This window comes from Diorhabda sublineata, chromosome 4, assembly GCF_026230105.1.
Source record: "Diorhabda sublineata isolate icDioSubl1.1 chromosome 4, icDioSubl1.1, whole genome shotgun sequence".
Classification (NCBI taxonomy): Eukaryota; Metazoa; Arthropoda; class Insecta; order Coleoptera; family Chrysomelidae; genus Diorhabda; species Diorhabda sublineata.
The window spans coordinates 35,594,267-35,613,670 of record NC_079477.1 but is presented as its reverse complement, the minus strand read 5'-3'; the positions used below and the strand labels follow the sequence as shown (position 1 = coordinate 35,613,670).

At 30.8% G+C, this 19,404-nt stretch overlaps 3 protein-coding genes across 4 annotated transcripts in view; 1 reads left to right on the top strand and 2 right to left on the bottom strand.

Annotated features, from left to right (window-relative positions):
- LOC130443485 (echinoderm microtubule-associated protein-like CG42247) overlaps nucleotides 1-1,150 on the top strand; it is a 30,617-nt gene extending 29,467 nt beyond the window's left edge. For both annotated transcript variants that reach the window (XM_056778145.1, XM_056778146.1), the window contains one exon: nucleotides 59-1,150. In XM_056778145.1, coding sequence (XP_056634123.1) covers nucleotides 59-212 — 154 coding nt within the window. In that variant the 3' untranslated portion in view covers nucleotides 213-1,150. The remainder of the gene's footprint in view (nucleotides 1-58) is intronic.
- A 353-nt stretch (nucleotides 1,151-1,503) lies between these two features.
- On the bottom strand, nucleotides 1,504-19,138 carry LOC130443482 (uncharacterized). The gene is made up of 6 exons (XM_056778143.1): nucleotides 18,881-19,138; nucleotides 4,506-4,658; nucleotides 4,308-4,447; nucleotides 4,006-4,245; nucleotides 3,749-3,944; nucleotides 1,504-2,199 (listed from the first exon to the last, which is right to left on the bottom strand). The coding sequence occupies exons 1-6, from the start codon at nucleotides 19,019-19,021 to the stop codon at nucleotides 1,966-1,968; spliced, it is 1,104 nt and encodes a 367-aa protein (XP_056634121.1). The 5' UTR covers nucleotides 19,022-19,138; the 3' UTR covers nucleotides 1,504-1,965.
- LOC130443484 (10 kDa heat shock protein, mitochondrial-like) lies at nucleotides 7,415-9,647 on the bottom strand. The gene has a single exon (XM_056778144.1). The coding sequence runs from the start codon at nucleotides 7,812-7,814 to the stop codon at nucleotides 7,482-7,484; it is 333 nt and encodes a 110-aa protein (XP_056634122.1). The 5' UTR covers nucleotides 7,815-9,647; the 3' UTR covers nucleotides 7,415-7,481.
- Nucleotides 19,139-19,404: the final 266 nt, after the last annotated feature.

Below are 19,404 nucleotides of genomic sequence, written 5' to 3'. Positions count from 1 at the left end.
CTAGACTCCCTCCTCTGACCATACACCTCGACGGACATTGCATTTCCGGTGTTTTTAGATATCCATGTTTGAGTTCGAAGGCCGAATACAACGAAGAGAAAGTTTACAGCGGTACCGTGGCGTGCGCCAGGTTCCTATTCAACGACAGGAACGTCGTCACCGTCGGCGGTACCGACGCTTCGTTGATGTTGTGGCAATTGGTGGAGGAATAGCACCGAGCCAACGTTTATCCGGGAATATCGAGAGACGGTTTTCGATACGAATCTGATTCGGAATGTGCGTCCGATTCGGATATTTCCACTTTTGAAATTTATCGCGGTACCCCGGTAGTGAAGAACCATTTTTATTTCGATTATTCATAGGAAATTTCGCACTTTGATCGTATTTTTTTGTAACGAAGTTAACGGAAAGAAACGCGAAAATTGTAGGACCAATTTAAATAATTTTATTGTTGACGTGACAATTGTCATCCGAATGACGTTTCTTGTTCGTATAGAATTCGAAAAAAGTTGGTAATTTTTGGTGGAATATTTCGGACAAAATCATCAGAAAGGTGAAACTCGTTACAGGAATCTCCTTTAGATGAAACCAAGTAGTTATAGACTCGGTTATTCAACAACAGATGGCGACATGTTATGAAATTTAATAAAATTCGAAAATCTACTTGAAGTTGAAAATGACAGCTGTCACGTCCGTCAATTGAATTTCCTGTTACCTCAACGAACACGCTTGAAATTTTTGAAATAATTTTTGATCGCCCCGTTTATATATATTTATAGATATACCTCTATATGATAAATTTAGGGCTTTTTCGAACGAATTCATTCCACCAAGAATACATTCTCGTATATATTCACGAAAATTTAATATTGATGAAAAAATAGTTTCTACACGGATTGTATACCGAAACGGGCGTAGTATCCTGTCAATGTGACAGGATAATAAACCAAGTATCCGCCACGATAATCGAATGGGAGGAGCCCGATTAGATAAACCGCAAGAGGAAGAAGAAGAGCTGACGTAATTAGTCGATATGATTTGAACACGTTAAATTGATAGGTTAGATTTTGTTAAAGAAAATATAATGGAATTCTGGAAAGAATAATCATTTTATAATAAGGAAAATCGAATAAAAAAATTCAAACAAAAACGTTTCTATTCATTTTTTCCTATAAATTTGATGCAATATTTTTAATACACGCAGCGCCATCTGCTCGATAATACCCACACTTTACTTTTTAATTCAACGTACAGTGAGAAATTATTAAAATTTTGTATCTAGTTAGGACACTCTGACATAGATGGCGTACACGATTTATTTTAATAGCCCTCCATTGTTTCATTTTTAATACACGCAGCGCCATCTATTAGATGATAACCACACTTTTCTTCATTCCAGTGTAGTGAGGAATTAGACTTTTGTAAGTATTTCGGACACTCTAACATAGAGGGCGTGTCGTACAAAAATTTATAAAGGATTGAAAATGAAACGAAATGTCTAGAAATAATTTATTGAATTTAAAGTTGAAATAATTACATATTACGATATATAAATATATATAAGTATAAAAAAATTATAATTATTTATAATACAGTGTCGACCGAGAGTTTCGAAAATAGAAAACACGATGTAACTTTCAGACTTAAAAAGTCAGTAAAAATCCAAAAACAAAAAATAAATGTACAAAGTACAAAAAATAAATTTACCAAAAATGAATTTCTTCTAGTATATTATACAGAGTGATACGTCAATATCGTTAAAATAAACGCACGTTTCGATCAGAATTTTCTTCTCTGATATTATACAGGGTGATACGTCAATATATTCACGTTAAACGCACGTTTTAAGTTGATGAAAAATATTGTCGTCATTTTCCATAATTCAAAACTTCGATTCCGACACCCCGCGGATTTTATCACAAAAAAAATTGTTCGAGAACCGAAAAAAACAAAAAAAAAATCGATTCAAACCCACAGAACTTTGAAATTTCGGTTATTTTCAGTCTCTTTGGCGGGCGTCGAATTCCATCTTTTGTGTTGCGCCGGTTTTCGCCATAATTTTATATCGTTCGACGTCGCCGGTTGTTGTTTATCGGAATTTACGACGGTTTCCGTTATAACAGATTCCTGCGGGTTCGTCGAAAATGTCGGGGAGCTGGTGCGGAGCATGCTACGCAAGAGGGCGTTTTTCGTCGATACCTGATACGAGAAGAATTTTTGTTAATGATCTTCGAGAGAAACGAGGATAAATTAGTGGAAGGACATCGAGGATAATGAAAATTCGAGGATATATGATGTGAAAATGGGTCGAAGGACATCGAGGATAATGAAATTTCGAGGATAAATGATGTCAAAAAGGGTTGAAGGACATCAAGGATAATTGGGATTGGAGGATGTATGACATGAAAATGGTTCGAAGGACTTCGAGGATAAATGACGCAAAAATTCGTTTAATTAATCAAAAAACGATACAATTTTGGAAATAAACGGATATTATTGATTTTAATAATGAAAAATTAGTTTTTGTGACTCCCTGTATATCGAGAAGTATATAATTTCGAAGATTTCATAAGAAATGCCTTGTATATTGAATTTAATGAAAATAAGACGAAATCTTCACGTAACTGATTGAATTTGCAATTTTTGGACACCTTGTATATCAAAAAGTTTGTGATTTCGAGGAACTCGTAGGAAACATCCTGTATATGAAGTACCCAAGACAAAAAATTGTGAAAATTGACGAGAATAAGTGAAAATGTCAAAAAATAATGAAAGTATTCACAGAACTTTTGAAAATCACATATTTTAGGACATCCTGTAGATCTAAAAGTTTGTAATTTCGAAGAACTCGTAGAGAGCATCCTGTATATCGCGTATATGATCAAGAATTTGTTGAAATTGGCCAAATTCTGGAAAAATAAAAATTTTCAGGTAATTTATTAAAATCGCAAGTTTTTGGACATCCTATATATCAAAAAAATTTTAATTTCGAGGAGCTCGTAGGAAACACCGTGTATATGGAGTACCTAAGCAAAAAATAGTGAAAATTGATCAAAAAATTTTGAAAAAAATGATAAAAGTATTAACACAACTTTTGAAAATCACATATTTTTGGATATCCTGTATATAAAGAAGTTTGTAATTTCGAGGAACTCGTATGAAACACCCTGTACATGAAGAATCTAAGCAAAAAATGGTGAAAATTGACCAAAAAAATTGAAAATTTCGAAAAAAATAAAAGTAATCACGCAACTTTTAGAAATCACATATTTTTGGGCATCCTGTATATCTAAAAGTTTGTAATTTCGAGGAACTCCTAGGAAACACCCTATAAATGAAGTACATAATCAAAAAATGCTGACAATTTACCAAAAAAATTAAGAATTTCGAAAAAAATGAAAATTTTCACGTAATTGACTAAAATCGCAGGTTTTTTGGGGATCCTGTATGTAAAGAAGTTTGTAATTTCCATGAACTTGTAGGAAACACCTTGTATATGAAATACTTGAACAAAAAATGGTGAAATTGATCCAAAAAACGCAAGAACAATAAAAAATTACTAAAAAACAAAATATTCTCATTGATAAGTGAATTCACAAGTTTTTGAACGCCCTGTAGATCAAAAAGTATATAACTTTCTAGAATAAACACGAAACACCCTGTATCTTGAATTTTCAGCAGAAAATTAATTGAATCGACTAGAAATGGTTTCTTCGCTAAAAACCAACCAGAATTAGAGATTTCTCACCTCGTCCGACGCGGTGCTACTCAGCACCGGCAGCCCCACTTCCTGAAACGAATTCATCGATGAAAATCCGCTTTCGTCCTCCACCGAGCTAATACTCCCGTTCGCCGGCGAAATCGACTCGATTTTCCCATTATTATCGATCCCCGAATCGCTTTTGACACACCTTCGAACATCATCCAATTGCAAAGACAATTTCCTGAAAGAAAAACGTAAAAATCGAAATAAAAAAAACGAAGATATGAAAAAAAATCACGCACCTGTCGAAAGTCGTACTAATTTCGGGCACAATCAACTTCGGAGACAACGAAAACGACGTAGCGCGTTTGATTTCCTGCGGGGGAAACTCCCTGGCGAGCTGCTCCATGAATTCGGCGTCTTTATCGGGCACCAGGTCGGGCTCTTGTGTATTCAACAACGATTCCGCGGTTCGCAGTAAACGGAAAGCTTCTTGAGCCAGTTTTTCCGGCGGGATTTCATCCACGTCTTCCGGTTCTTTCCTAAATAATCGTAAAATGAAAATGTGAAGAAAAAATAATTATCAATTGTAGTAAAAACTCACCGTTGTTCGAATTTCGATCGATGTATCGAATTCCTCCTACTTATCCTACTGCCTAATAACTCTAAGCTGTGATGTACTTTCTCCAAGTACGTTACGACTTGTTTCATTACGGCCCTGTACATATCCCTATTTTTTTGCGTCTACAACGTCATTTTCGAATTATAAACATCGAAATTTTTCAATATAAAAGTTACTTACTTCTTTTAATTGCCATTGTAGCGTCTCTAATTTAGTTTGATGCATCATATTTTCAACTTCGGTTATTCTAGATGAACATTTTCGTATCGAACTGTATATATTTGAATTATTTTGGGGGTATCGTTGGGGTTCTTCCGAATTATGTCTCGTTGTCTACAATAGAAACGGTTTTATAGGAATTATTTGCGTTGTTTACATGTATTAACCTAAACTATTTAACTTTGACGTTGGGATAGTTCTTCTTTTTTTTGTGTATACTATTCACACAAGGTTATACAGCCGAATTAAATTTCGCAATGATGTTGTTACGTAATTAATAACACCCGTTTTTGTTGTTTCAAATTTTTACTAATCATCACTGAAATATAATATCTCATTAAACGTAAAATTATAATTCTTATTTATCGATTTACCAAAAATAATTCTCTTCTTTTTTTTACATTGTTTTTCAACATAGACAAACAAAAAGCATAGAACGATCTAATGAATTAAATCTCGTAGACGTAGTATTACTTTGTCTATGATTAAATCATGACAGACGTCACATTCATCCGCCATATTGTCTTGAGGAACAAATATTTATATTAATATTATTATTTATAGGTTTGCTTTAATTTTTTTTTTCGTAAAAAAATTTTATTTCGATGTAAAAAGAGCTCGAAGTAATCAAATAAAAATTTTGGTTTGTCCACGAAGAGAATATGGCCAACATTTTAAATCTCGCTACCGGAAATGACTTATTCAGTTTAGAATTTTGTATAAGCATCATATCTTTTGAATTATAAAAAATACGGCTTTGTGTTATACCTCTATCGATTCATAAATATTAAATCTATAGATCGTTATAGTTTTAATTTGTGTTTATTTCCGAAATATAAGTTGTTAAAGTTTGATTTTTAAATATAATTTCTTCAGCCCCTCGTATAAATTTCTTTGTAGCTCGTTCTAATATCGGAACACGAATTATTTCGATCATTGAATCACTAGCGACATCTTTCGTTTTTCGGATATATCTTTATACAGAAAACTACTTGGAAATAATAGATTTTAACGTATAGTTTATAATTTTCATAAAAAGATGACGCAACTAGTTTATATTTAATTCTTTTTTTTAAACGACAATCTGTACAAAAATTATGAAAAAGTATAATTGTTTTCTTGTATTAAGAACAATAAAAATTCACCTTGAAATTAAAATATGAACGTAATTATTTTTTACAAATCGAGAAAGTTCTGTTATATAATATGTTACGAGGGCAATACTAAAAGTTGTAGTTGATGTATGAAGATATATGGTAATTATTATGAAAAATAATATTAACGTGTACGTCATCTTAACCTAGTTTTATACGAAATTATTTTTATAAAGAACGACCCAGCTGCTTAAAAAAAATAAATAAAACAAAATACTCGCAAATATTATATTTTGTAATTTAAATGGAAATATTTGAAAAAAAATTGTGATTTAGTTTAATTTTCATCTATACAGGATGTCCCAAAAATAGTGAAACGAATCAAATATATACGATTTTTTTCGAAAATGAACACTCTATATCAAGATTTTTTGATTTTTTAAAGAAAATTAGGGTATAAGAAACATTTTATACAGATTGTCCTTATAAAAATAAATTCGTCAAAGTTAGATTTGTGGATATATCTCGAAAACAGGGAGCCGTGGAAAATTCACATTCTCATGTTTTATAAAACAAATATTCTCGAATCTATAGAGATTGGGTATGAAGCTCTATCTTTCACGGTTTTGAAAATATGAGCAAAGATAGAGGTGTAATATCATTAAAAATATTAATAATACTTTAACGCCCTGTATCTCGGAAACAAGAAGCAGTAGAAGATTGAAATTTTCATGTTTCATAGAACAAATCTTCCTGAATCTATAGAGATTGAGTATGAAGCTCTATCTTTCACGAATCTGGAAATATGAGCAAAGTTATAGGTGCAATACCATTGAAAAAATTATAAAACTTCAACACCCTGTATATCAGAAATAAGAAGCAGTATCAAACTGAAATTCTCATGTTTTACACAGTAAATATTTCTGAATCTATAGAGATTGAGTACAAAGCTCTATTTTTCACGGTTTTGAAAATATGAGCAAAGATAGAGGTGCAATATCTTTAAAAACGTTAATTAAAGTTTAACGGCCTGTATCACGGAAACAAAAAGCGTTAGCATACGGTGTAATTTTCATGTTTCATAGAGAAAATCTTCCTTAATCTATAGAGATTGAGTACAAAGCTCTATCTTTCACGGTTTTGAAAATATGAGCAAATAGAGGTGTAATATCATAAAAAACGTTAATTAACGTTAATTAAAGTTTAACTCCCTGTATCTCGGAAACAAGAAGCATCAGCAAACTGAAATTTTCATGTTTCATAGAGCAAATCTTCCTTGATATATAGAGGTTTAGTATGAAGCTCTAACTTTCACGGTTCTGGAAATATGAGCAAAATTAGAGATTCAATGCCATTGATAAAATAATAAAACTTCAACACCTTGTATATCAGAAACAAGAAGTCGTATCAAACTAAAATTCTCATGTTTTATACAGTAAATATTCCTGAATCTATAGAGATTGAGTACAAAGCTCTATCTTTCACGGTTTTGAAAATATGAGAAAAGATAGAGGTGTAATATCATAAAAAACGTTAAAGTTTAACGCCCTGTATCTCGGAAACAAGAAGCATTAGCAAACTGAAATTTTCATGTTTCATAGAGCAAATCTTCCTTAATCTATAGAAATTGAGTATAAAGCTCTATCTTTCACGGTTTTGCAAGGATGGATGCTAAACAGGACAATCCACCATATCCACCATTAATCTCAAATCCAAGTGGTACTAAACTACCCCTCGATAAGTAACCCACCCTGTATATTAAAAACGAGTTGAAAATTTTTTTTTCTCTATTTATTTCACGAACGAAACATTACAGGTGGAATACAATAAGTAGTATTAATGTTTATTCTTTCAATTTGGCGAGGATTTCATTTTCTCTGTACAAAAAATAAACTTCGTCTTTGTCCAATTCGATTTTGGTACCGCCGTAATCTGCCAAGATCACTTCGTCACCTGGACACACGTTAACCGGTACTATCTGCCCGTTCTCGGTTTTATTACCGGGTCCAACGGCCAAAACTGTGCCTCTTTGTAACTTAACTTTCGTTTTGTCCGGTAGGACTATACCGCCTTTGGTCTGAGTTTCGGGTTCGGCCTTTTTAATTAGTACCCTGTTCATTAACGGTACTATTTTTTTGATTTTCACGGCGGTGGCTATTTTCGGAGCGGCGGACATCGCGAACGACAACGTTTGGAAATGTTTGACGGATTCGATTTGACGTTTTTACAATTTAACGACTAGATCAGATTCTCAATTGACAACTGATGTCAGTCTAATTAATAAGAATGAAATTATTTTGAGTTATAGATTACATCTATCGCCATCTATGGAGCTAAACTATAGAACTGCATTTTCGAAAATTTAGGTTAAAAGATATACGTAACATTAACAAAAGTTTAACGCTCTGTATCTCGGAAACAAGAAGCAGTAAAAGATTGAAATTTTCATGTTTCATAAAGCAAATATTCCTTAATCTATAGAGATTTTGTATGAGGCTCTATCTTTCATGGTTTTGAAAATTTGAGCAAAGATAGAGGCGCATATCATAAAACAAAGTGATAAAAAGTTTGACGCCTCGTATCTCGGAAGCGAAAAGTAGTAGAAAATTGAAATTTTCATTATTTATGAAGAAAATCTTCCCAAAACTGTAGATATTGATTATAAAGCTCTATTTGAAACGATATTGGGAATATGGGCATTAATAGAGGTGCATATTATAAAACGAATTGATAAAAGTTTGACGCCTTGTATCTCGGAAACAAAAACGGAGAAAAAATTGAGATTATCATCATTCGTAGACTAAATCTTCCGGAATCTATAGAGATTTTGTATGAGGCTCTATCTTTCACGGTTTTGAAAATTTGAGCAAAGATAGAGGCGCATATCATAAAACAAAGTGATAAAAAGTTTGACGCCTCGTATCTCGGAAGCGAAAAGTAGTAGAAAATTGAAATTTTCATTATTTATGAAGAAAATCTTCCCAAAACTGTAGATATTGAGTATGAAGCTCTATTTGAAACGATATTGGGAATATATGCATTAATAGAGGTGCATATTATAAAACGAATTGATAAAAGTTTGACGCCTTGTATCTCGGAAACAAAAACGGAGAAAAAATTGAGATTATCATCATTCGTAGACTAAATCTTCCGGAATCTATAGAGATTTTGTATGAGGCTCTATCTTTCACGGTTTTGAAAATTTGAGCAAAGATAGAGGTGTAATATCATTAAAAATATTAATAAAACTTTAACGCCCTGTATCTCGGAAACAAGAAGCAGTAGAAGATTGAAATTTTCATGTTTCATAGAACAAATCTTCCTAAATCTATAGAGATTGAGTATAAAGCTCTATTTGATACGATATTGGGAATATATGCATTAATAGAGGTGCATATTATAAAACGAATTGATAAAAGTTTGACGCCTTGTATCTCGGAAACAAAAATGCATTAGATTGTCATCATTTTTATCCTGAATCTATATATATTTGGTATAAAACTCTATCTTTCATGGTTTTGAAAGTTTGAGCGAAGTTAGAGGTGCATATCATAAAACAGACTAAAAAATGTTTGACGCCCTGTATCTCGGAAACCAGAAGCAGTAGCAAACTGAAATTCTCATTGTTTATAGAACAAATATTCCTTAATCTACAGAGATTAAATACAAACTACTATTTATTACTATATTGGAAATACGAGGCAAGTTAGAGGTGAATATTATAAAACAAATTGTAAAAGTTTAACGCCCCGTATCTCGGAAACAAAAAGCATTAGAAAATTAAAATTCGGAAAATTTGTAAAGCAATTCTTCCCGATTTTATAGAAATTTAGTACGAAGCTCTATCTCTCACAGTTTTAAAAATATGCGCCTAATTAGAGATAATTATCAATAAAACTTTAACGCCCTGTATCTCTAAAACAAAAAGCACGATAACATTGAAATTTCCATAGTTTATAGAACAAATCTCACCGAATAACTGGAAATCTAGTACAAATCTCTATAATCTATATTTGAGTGATTTATTTCGACGTATTTACAATTTAACGACTAGTTGATTCCAAATTGACAGCACCTGTCATTATAATTAATAAAAATGTCCAAACACGCATTGAAATACAAACAAGTTATCCCCTTATTCAATAGGGTGTTGGTGAAAAAACCGGAACCCATAGTTTTCACCGAAGGGGGAATTATGTTACCGGAGGGTAGTAGGAAAATCAAAAATAATTTTTATTTTTTTGACTGTGTGTTGTAGGTACGAAACCGAAACTGCATAAAGCGACGGTGGTGTCTGTAGGACCTGGTGAAACTAAGGACAACGGTGCCGTGGTGCCCGTGAAGGTGAAACCAGGCGACGAGGTCGTACTTTCCAGTTTCGAGGGTGTGAAAATCGAGCTGGAAAACGACGAAACGTATTACCTTTACAGGGAAAACGAAATTTTGGCTACATTGAAAAAGTAGACGTATTTCTTTCGGGTTATTTGATATGTATTTTTGTTGTTACAAATAAATTCGTCGAGATAAAATTGCGAGGAATCGTTTTTGAGTCTCCCACGACACAATCAAGGTCAAGGATGCCGGTTTTGATATTTATATCTTTCGAGGTAAGCGATACACTGATATGGTTCACTAATTTTACGTTTTTTTTTTCATTTGAAAGAAAAAAATTTTACAAAAAAGTGTTTTTTTTTTATTAATACTTAGATGCTTCTATACGAGGGGCTGATGAAATGATATAAAAACATCGAAAGTTTTATTTAAGATATATTACAAATTTCGAGGCCCTGTATATTGGAATATAATGAAATTATATTTGTGAAAATTTCACACATTATAACGTAAACTTCTATAAATCTATGGAATTTTAGTATGAGGCTCTATTTTAGAGAGTTCAAAAGATACGAGTCAAGTTATGGGAGTTACATTTTCGAAGTACTAAAATTTTTAAGACCCTGTATATTGGAAACTTATAAAGTAACATTCGTGAAAATTTCACAGATTATAAAGTGATTCTCTATAATTCTATGGAATTTTAGTATGAGGCTCTATTTTAGAGGGTTCAAAAGATACGAGACAAGTTATGGTAGTTACTTTTTAGAAGTACTAAAATTTTTAAGACCCTGTATATTGGAAACTTATCAAGTTAAATTCGTGAAAATTTCACAGATTATAAAGTGATTCTCTATTATTCTATGGAATTTTAGTATGAGGCTTTATTTTAGAGAGTTCAAAAAATACGAGACAAGTTATGGGAGTTACATTTTCGAGTTATAAAAATTTTTAAGACCCTGTATATTGGAAACTTATAATGTTACATTTGTGAAAATTTAACAGATTATAAAGTGTTCTCTATAATTCTAGGGAATTTTGGAATACAGCTCTATTTTAGAGGGTTCAAAAAATATGAGACAAGTTATGGGAGTTACATTTTCGAGTTATAAAAATTTTTAGGACCCTGTATATTGGAAACTTATAAAGTTATATTTGTGAAAATTTCACAGATTATAAAGTGATTCTCTATAATTCTATGGAATTTTAGTATGAGGCTTTATTTTAGAGAGTTCAAAAGATACGAGACAAGTTATGGGAGTTACATTTTCGAGTTATAAAAATTTTTAAGACCCTGTATATTGGAAACTTATAATGTTACATTTGTGAAAATTTAACAGATTATAAAGTGATTCTCTATAATTCTAGGGAATTTTGGAATACAGCTCTATTTTAGAGGGTTCAAAAAATATGAGACAAGTTATGGAAGGATCATTCTCGAAGCACTAAAATTTTTGATACCCTGTATATTGAAAACTTATAAAGTTACATTTGTGAAAATTTCACAGATTATAAAGTAAACTTCGAAAACTCTACGGAACTATCACATGAAGCTCTATTTTTGAAAGTTCAGAAGGTTAGAGCAAATTTATAAGTGCTTACCATCAAAAACATTGATAAAACTTTAATACCCTGTATATTGGAAACTAATGAAGTTAGTAATCTGAAAAGTTCACAAATTATGATGCGATTCTTTATAAATCTAGAAAATAATAGTAGAAAGCTTTATTTTTGAAAGTTCAAAAGCTTAGAGCAAAGTTAGAGGTGCTTATCATCAAAAACATTTATAAAACCTTAAAAAAACCCTGTATCTCGGAAACAAGAAGCGGTAGAAAATTAAAATTTCCATGGTTTATAGAAAAAAAATTCCTAAATCTACAGAGATCGAGAATGAAGCTTTATCTTACACGGTTTTGGAAATATGAGCAAAGATAGAGGTGCAATATCATTAAAAACATTAATAAAGTTTAACGCTCTGTATATCGAAAACAAAACGCGGTAGACAATTGAAATTTTTATGGTTTATAGAGCAAATCTTCCGGAATCTATAGAGATTTAGTATGAAGCTCTATCTTTCACGATTTTGGAAATATGAGCAAAGATTGAGGTGCATTATCATTAAAAACATTAATAAACTTTAACGCTCTGTATATCGAAAAAAAAACGCGGTAGACAATTGAAATTTTTATGGTTTATAGACCAAATCTTCCCGAATCTATAGAAATTTAGTATACAGCTCTATCTTTAACGGTTTTGGAAATATGAGCAAAGATAGAGCTGCAACATCATTAAAAACATTAATAAAATTCAAACTCTCTGTATATCGGAAACAAAAAGCAGTAGAAAATTGAAATTTCCGTGGTTTATAGAGCAAATCTTCCTGAATCTATAGGTATTAAGTATGAAGCTCTATCTTTCATTGTTTTGGAAATATGAGCAAAGATAGAGGTGCAATATCTTTAAAAACGTTAATTAAAGTTTAACGCCCTGTATCTCGGAAACAAGAAGCATTAGCACACTGTGTAATTTTCATATTTCATAGAGAAAATCTTTCTTAATCTATAGAGATTGAGTATGAAGCTCTATCTTTCACGGTTTTTGAAATATGAGTAAAGATAGAGGTGCAATTTGTTAAAAGTTTAACACTTTGTATATAGAAAACTAAAAGCAAATGAAAATTTAAAATCTCACGTTTTATAAAGCGAATCTTCCACTGCACATAGAGATTTTTTATAAAAATTAAGTTTTATCCGTACTTCAAATAAAAATTTTAATATCGAGACATATACGTCGATTTCGGCGATTTTGACCGATGATATTCATATCACGAATCACCCAGTGAATACCAAACAAGCTGCTTCCACGAATACATCAAATTCTTGACAAATTAAAGCCATAAAGCCCCTTGTTTATTCAACGAGTAATGTGACTTTCGTCTGCTCGAGACAAAAATAACATTCCAATACAAAAACACACTTTTCGCCAGTATTGTAACGAAAAAACAACGTTGCCACGTCTTTTTATTCATACATTTGTACCACACAACCTAAAATTTGTCATTAAACTTATAATTTTCAATATTTTTGACAGCGAGTTTAAAATATCGTTGTCTACAATTCTCGTTTTAAATCTGTTTATAAATTGAGGAAAACCTCATTAAAAAGAATTAATTATTATTTAAAATGATAATAATAAACGAACACGACATCCCCGCACCATTATTTCGACTGGAAATGGCGCTTATTTCCTGTATGGACACACACGTTGTAACGCCACAGGAAGTGATATGAAATATGACGTTTAAACATTACTACCAACTGCAAATAAATAAAAAAACTATAGTCGAACGGAGAATTCTAAGGAATATAAACAATGAACAAAAAATTTTTCGGTCTAGTCCGTTTAAAAGATTCCCAGGTATTCTTCTTTGTTTTTTTAACGGGTGTTTGTATCGAACAATTACAAGAATACAGTGTTGTAATTACTTAAACGGAACGGGAAGTCGAAAATATACATGAAACAGTGTATAAATCTAATAGGGCCATTGTCGGTGGAGGTCATTACCTTTTACGTAGTGTGTTATCTTTGTTTTAAATTACCATTTTGAAGTAACTTCGGTGTACGGCGGTGGATCGTTGTTTAAAAATATCTATTTAGATTTTTAATTGATAATTATTGTAATTGGAATCGTTTGAGCTTGCGAAATACGGGGCGTTAAACTTTTGATTCGATTTTTATGTATGTTCCTAGAATTATGCTTATATTTCCAAAACCGTTAAAGATAGAGCAGTATACGAAATTTCTATAGATTCGGGAAGATTTGGTCTATAAACCATAAAAATTTCAATTGTCTACCTCGTTTTGTTTTCGATATACAGAGCGTTAAAGTTTATTAATGTTTTTAATGACATTGCACCTCTATCTTTGCTCATATTTCCAAAACCGTGACAGATAGAGCTTCATACTCAATTTGTACAGATTCAGGAAGATTTCCTCTAAAAACGATGAAAATTTCAATTTTATATCGCTTTTTGTTTCCGATATACAGAGCGTTTAAATTTCATAAATGTTTTTAATGACAATGCACCTCAATTTTTGCTCATATTTCCAAAACTGTGAAAGATAGAGCTTCATACTCAATGTCTATAGATTCAGGAAGATTTGCTCTATAAACCACGAAAATTTCAATTTTATAACGCTTTTTGTTTCCGACATACAGAGCGTTTAAGTTTTATTAATGTTTTTAATGACATTGCACCTCTATCTTTGCTCATATTTCCAAAACCGTGAAAGATAGAGCTTCATACTCAATGTCTATAGATTTAGGAAGATTTGCTCTATAAACCACGAAGATTTCAATTTTATACCGCTTTTTGTTTCCGATATACAGAGCGTTTAAGTTTTATTAATGTTTTTAATGACATTGCATCTCTATCTTTGCTCATATTTCCAAAACCATGAAAGATAGAGCTTCATACTCAATTTCTATAGATTCAGGAAGATTTCCTCTATAAACCATGAAAATTTCAATTTTCTACTACTTTTTGTTTCCGATATACAGAGCGTTTAAATTTCATCAATGTTTTTAATGATAATGCACCTCAATCTTTGCTCATATTTCCAAAACTGTGAAAGATAGAGCTTCATACTCAATGTCTATAGATTCAGGAAGATTTGCTCTATAAACCACGAAAATTTCAATTTTATAACGCTTTTTGTTTCCGATATACAGAGCGTTTAAGTTTTATTAATGTTTTTAATGACATTGCACCTCTATCTTTGCTCATATTTCCAAAACCGTGAAAGATAGAGCTTCATACTCAATGTCTATAGATTTAGGAAGATTTGCTCTATAAACCACGAAGATTTCAATTTTATACCGCTTTTTGTTTCCGATATACAGAGCGTTTAAATTTTATTAATATTTTTAATGACATTGCACCTCTATCTTTGCTCATATTTCCAAAACCGTTAAAGATAGAGCTGTATAGTGAATATCTATAGATTCGGGAAGATTTGCTCTATAAACCAGGAAAATATCAATTTTCTACCGCTTCTTGTTTTCGAGATATGGACCGTCAAAGTTTTATTAACCTTTTTTATGATATTACACCTCTATCTTTGCTCATATTCTCAAAACCGTAAAAAATAGAGCTTTATGGTTAATATCCATAGATTCACAAACATTTGCTTCATGTATTCAAAGAATTGAAATTTTCTATCGCTTCTTTTTTCGGAGATACAGGGCGTCAATTTTTTATTAATATTTTTAATGATATTGCACCTCTAAGTTTACTCATATCTCAAAAACCGTAAAAAATTGAGCTTTAAACTATGAATCTATCAATTTATGAAGAATCACTTAATATTCTGTGCGATTTTCATATTTGAAATATTTTTAGTTTCCGATATACAGGGTTTCAAAGTTCATCAAAACTTTTGTACGTCTAATTTTATTACTTCGACGCCCTGTAAATCAAAAATACAGTAAAATTCTTATTTTTACTCCCGAATATCACCAAAAAATTTATAACCATTTTACTATCTTTCATATTACCATCTATTTTTGCTCGAAATACATACTAACATCCGTTCCATTCATATTTCGAAAACCTAGTCAAGAAGTGAATGAACTGTTTTATTTTTCACGATACGTTTCACGTTTTTGGAAAAAAAAATAGTAAACAAGAAGAAGAAATCGAAATTTTTGCTACATCATTATACAATTGCACTTTCATCGTATATTAAACGAAAAATATGGAAATTTACATGAAATTTCGAAAAAACGTCGAATGTATTTCGGAATTTTCGATATATTTAAATAAAATCGACCGACAAAATCCCGGACAAACGTGAAATTGAACGTTCGTCTGTCCAAGAAGCTAAAAATAACCTAAAAAAAAAAGTAAATTCCCAAGTTGTTATTTTTCCATCACATTCTCATATCCCGTCAGAAGAATTTCGAAAATACATCAGATCCGATGTATTTTATATACACGATAATTTTAAAATACGAGGGGTATTCGAAAAATAGATAAATTCACAAAATTATTGCCCTTGCTTAATTGGGACAACCGGTATATAATTATTATGAGAAAATGGTGATTATTTACTTTTAACGAGGTTATATCAACCGACCTCACATCAAAAGATTACCTTATAAAGAATCGCGTCCTTGTTCTTATTTTCGAGAGAAAAATAATCAAAAACCACTTTTTTCGATCGAAGACCGAAATTTTTTGATGTCGTTTTTATGGTGGTAAATGGAAAATATCGAATTAATGAAATTCAGAATATAATTTTCGGTATCGCCTCGTATATATAGATAATTATCTTTTTTACGCAACATCGTAAGAAATTTAGCTGGATGTCTATAGATTCCGAAAGATTTGCTCTATAAACAGTGAGAATTTCAATATTTTAATTATTCTTGTTTATGAGATACAAGGCGTTAAAGTTTTTTTATGTTTTTAATGATATTGCACCTCTATTTTTGCTCATATTTCCAAAACCCTTAAAGATAGAGCTTCATACTTAATGTCTATAGATTAAGGAAGATTTGCTCTATAAACCATGAGAATTTCAATTTTCTACCGATCCTTGTTTACAATATACAGAGCGTTTAAGTGTTATTAATGTTTTTAATGACATTGCACCTCTATATTTGCTCATATTTCCAAAACCGTGTAAGATAGAGCTTCATTCTCGATGTCTATAGATTAAGGAAGATTTGCTGTATAAACCACGAAAATTTCAATTTTATGCCACTTTTTGTTTCCGATATACAGAGCGTTAAAATTTTATTAATGTTTTTAATGACATTGCACCTCTATTTTTGCTCATATTTCCAAAACCGTGAAAGATAGACCTTCATAATTTATCTCTATAGATTCAGGAATATTTGCTCTATAAACCACGAAAATTTCAACTTTATACCCCTTTTTGTTTCCGATATACAGAGCGTTTAAGTGTTATTAATGTTTTTAATGACATTGCACCTCTATATTTGCTCATATTTCCAAAACCGTGAAATATAGAGCTTCATACTTAATGTCTATAGATTCAGGAAGATTTGCTGTATAAACCACGAAAATTTCAATTTTATACCACTTTTTGTTTCCGAGATACAGAGCGTTTAAGTTTTATTGTTTTTAATGACATTGCACCTCTATTTTTGCTCATATTTCCAAAACCGTGAAAGATAGAGCTTCATACTTAATGTCTATAGATTCAGGAAGATTTGCTCTATAAACCACGAAAATTTCAACTTTATACCCCTTTTTGTTTCCGATATACAGAGCGTTTAAGTGTTATTAATGTTTTTAATGACATTGCACCTCTATATTTGCTCATATTTCTAAAACCGTGAAAGATAGAGCTTCATACTCAATGTCTATGGATTCAGGAAGATTTGCTCTATAAACCACGAAAATTTCAATCTTATACCCCTTTTTGTTTCCGATATACAGAGCGTTTAGGTTTTATTAATGTTTTTAATGACATTGCACTTCTATATTTGCTCATATTTCTAAAACCGTGAAAGATAGAGCTTCATACTCAATGTCTATGGATTCAGGAAGATTTGCTCTATAAACCACGAAAATTTCAATCTTATACCCCTTTTTGTTTCCGATATACAGAGCGTTTAGGTTTTATTAATGTTTTTAATGACATTGCACTTCTATATTTGCTCATATTTCCAAAACCGTGAAAGATAGAGCTTCATACTCAATGTCTATGGATTTAGGAAGATTTGCTCTATGAACCACGAAAATTTCAATTTTTTACTGCTGTTTTTTCTTCGAGATACATGGCGTCAAACTTTTTTTAATATTTTTAAAATATTCATCTCTCACTAAGTTCATATTTCCTTTCATTGAAAGACCTTTTCCGTTTCCTATAGATTTTCTATTGACTAACAATGTAGCATTAACAGAAAAAAAGGATGTTGTTAAACGTGAGGATATTATTTAATATGATAATAAAAACATATACCTTTCATTACGTTTTGTTTCAACAAATTTTAAATATACCCTGGTAAATATTTAGTATCATATATTTATCGTAATAAACCAAAAAAATCATAGAAATTTCATTATAAATATTCAATAAAAATATTAAATCCGACCCTGTTCTTAACCTTTACAACATATAAATGAGTTCATCAAACGATATCTCGTAATAATGCAAAAATAAAACGTGAGATTTTGTTTTGTAATGGAAAATAAAACAGATCAAACATTCACCTCAATTAATAGTTTATACTAATTCCCAACCAATTTTAAACGTAACGTTGAGAAATAAAACATCATTAACGTTCAACAATTTATAAAATAATTAATGCAAATCTATTCAGTATTGTAATTTTTTATATATTTAGTTATAGTTATAATGAAAGAAAACAGTTTTTCACGATGTTTTCGTGAAATTTTGAAAATAAAATTTTTGGATACTAATAAGGCGTAACTTTTATTACATCGACTCCTTAGTACGGCACTGTATACCTTATGTTTTATGTACCTTAGATAATTTGTTATAATATAGCACGATTGGTATATTTTTTTCAAGATATTCGTTTGGAAGTTAAATTAATTAAAAAAAATCATAATGCACGCCTTTGTTTTTTAAAAAAAATCCCTCTAAACAATCATTTGATTTACAGGAAACCATTATATCACGTAATTTTTTCTCTTTATCTACCGTATATATGTAAACATATAAAAAGTTGAAACAGAAGATGTATGTGTGTGTACAGACCATAGTTCCGGTTTAGGGTAGAACCTAACTACAAGTACTTTGTTTATACAATATATACGATGATTCATTAAAATCACAACTAAATTTATACAATTATAATCATACTGTATATATGAATATTATTAAAATACGAAATTATAAATTGTGACTAACCTTCCTTAACCTAACTTCTTCCTTTTTGTGCACTACGGGTAGTTCTTTGGACACTTCCGCTATGGAACGAGCAAAACAACTTTTGTAATTTTTATTTTCGAAAAAAGCACTATGTAAATCGTATGGAAAATTATCAGTCATGATTTTTATTTAACAAACATTACGATTTATATAAATTTATACGAAAAAAAAACTTTCAAAGAGAAGATGAACGACGTAACGTCGTACACACACAGATGCAGAAATGCTACTGAAATGTTTGAAAGTATCTTGTAACGCGCCAATGAACACCCTACCGCGCAGGCTTGGAACTAATACAGTCTACATAAAATTAAAGTATATCAATCAATTTAAATAAATAATAACAATTTAATTTCATATTATTAATAATTATTTATCAATTTATGATTATAATAATATTTATATACGGAAATTATAATTATTTTATCTAGTTAGTTATTATTTTGACTAGTAAAGTACTAATACGATCTACATAAAATTAAAGTATATTATAAGATTTATAT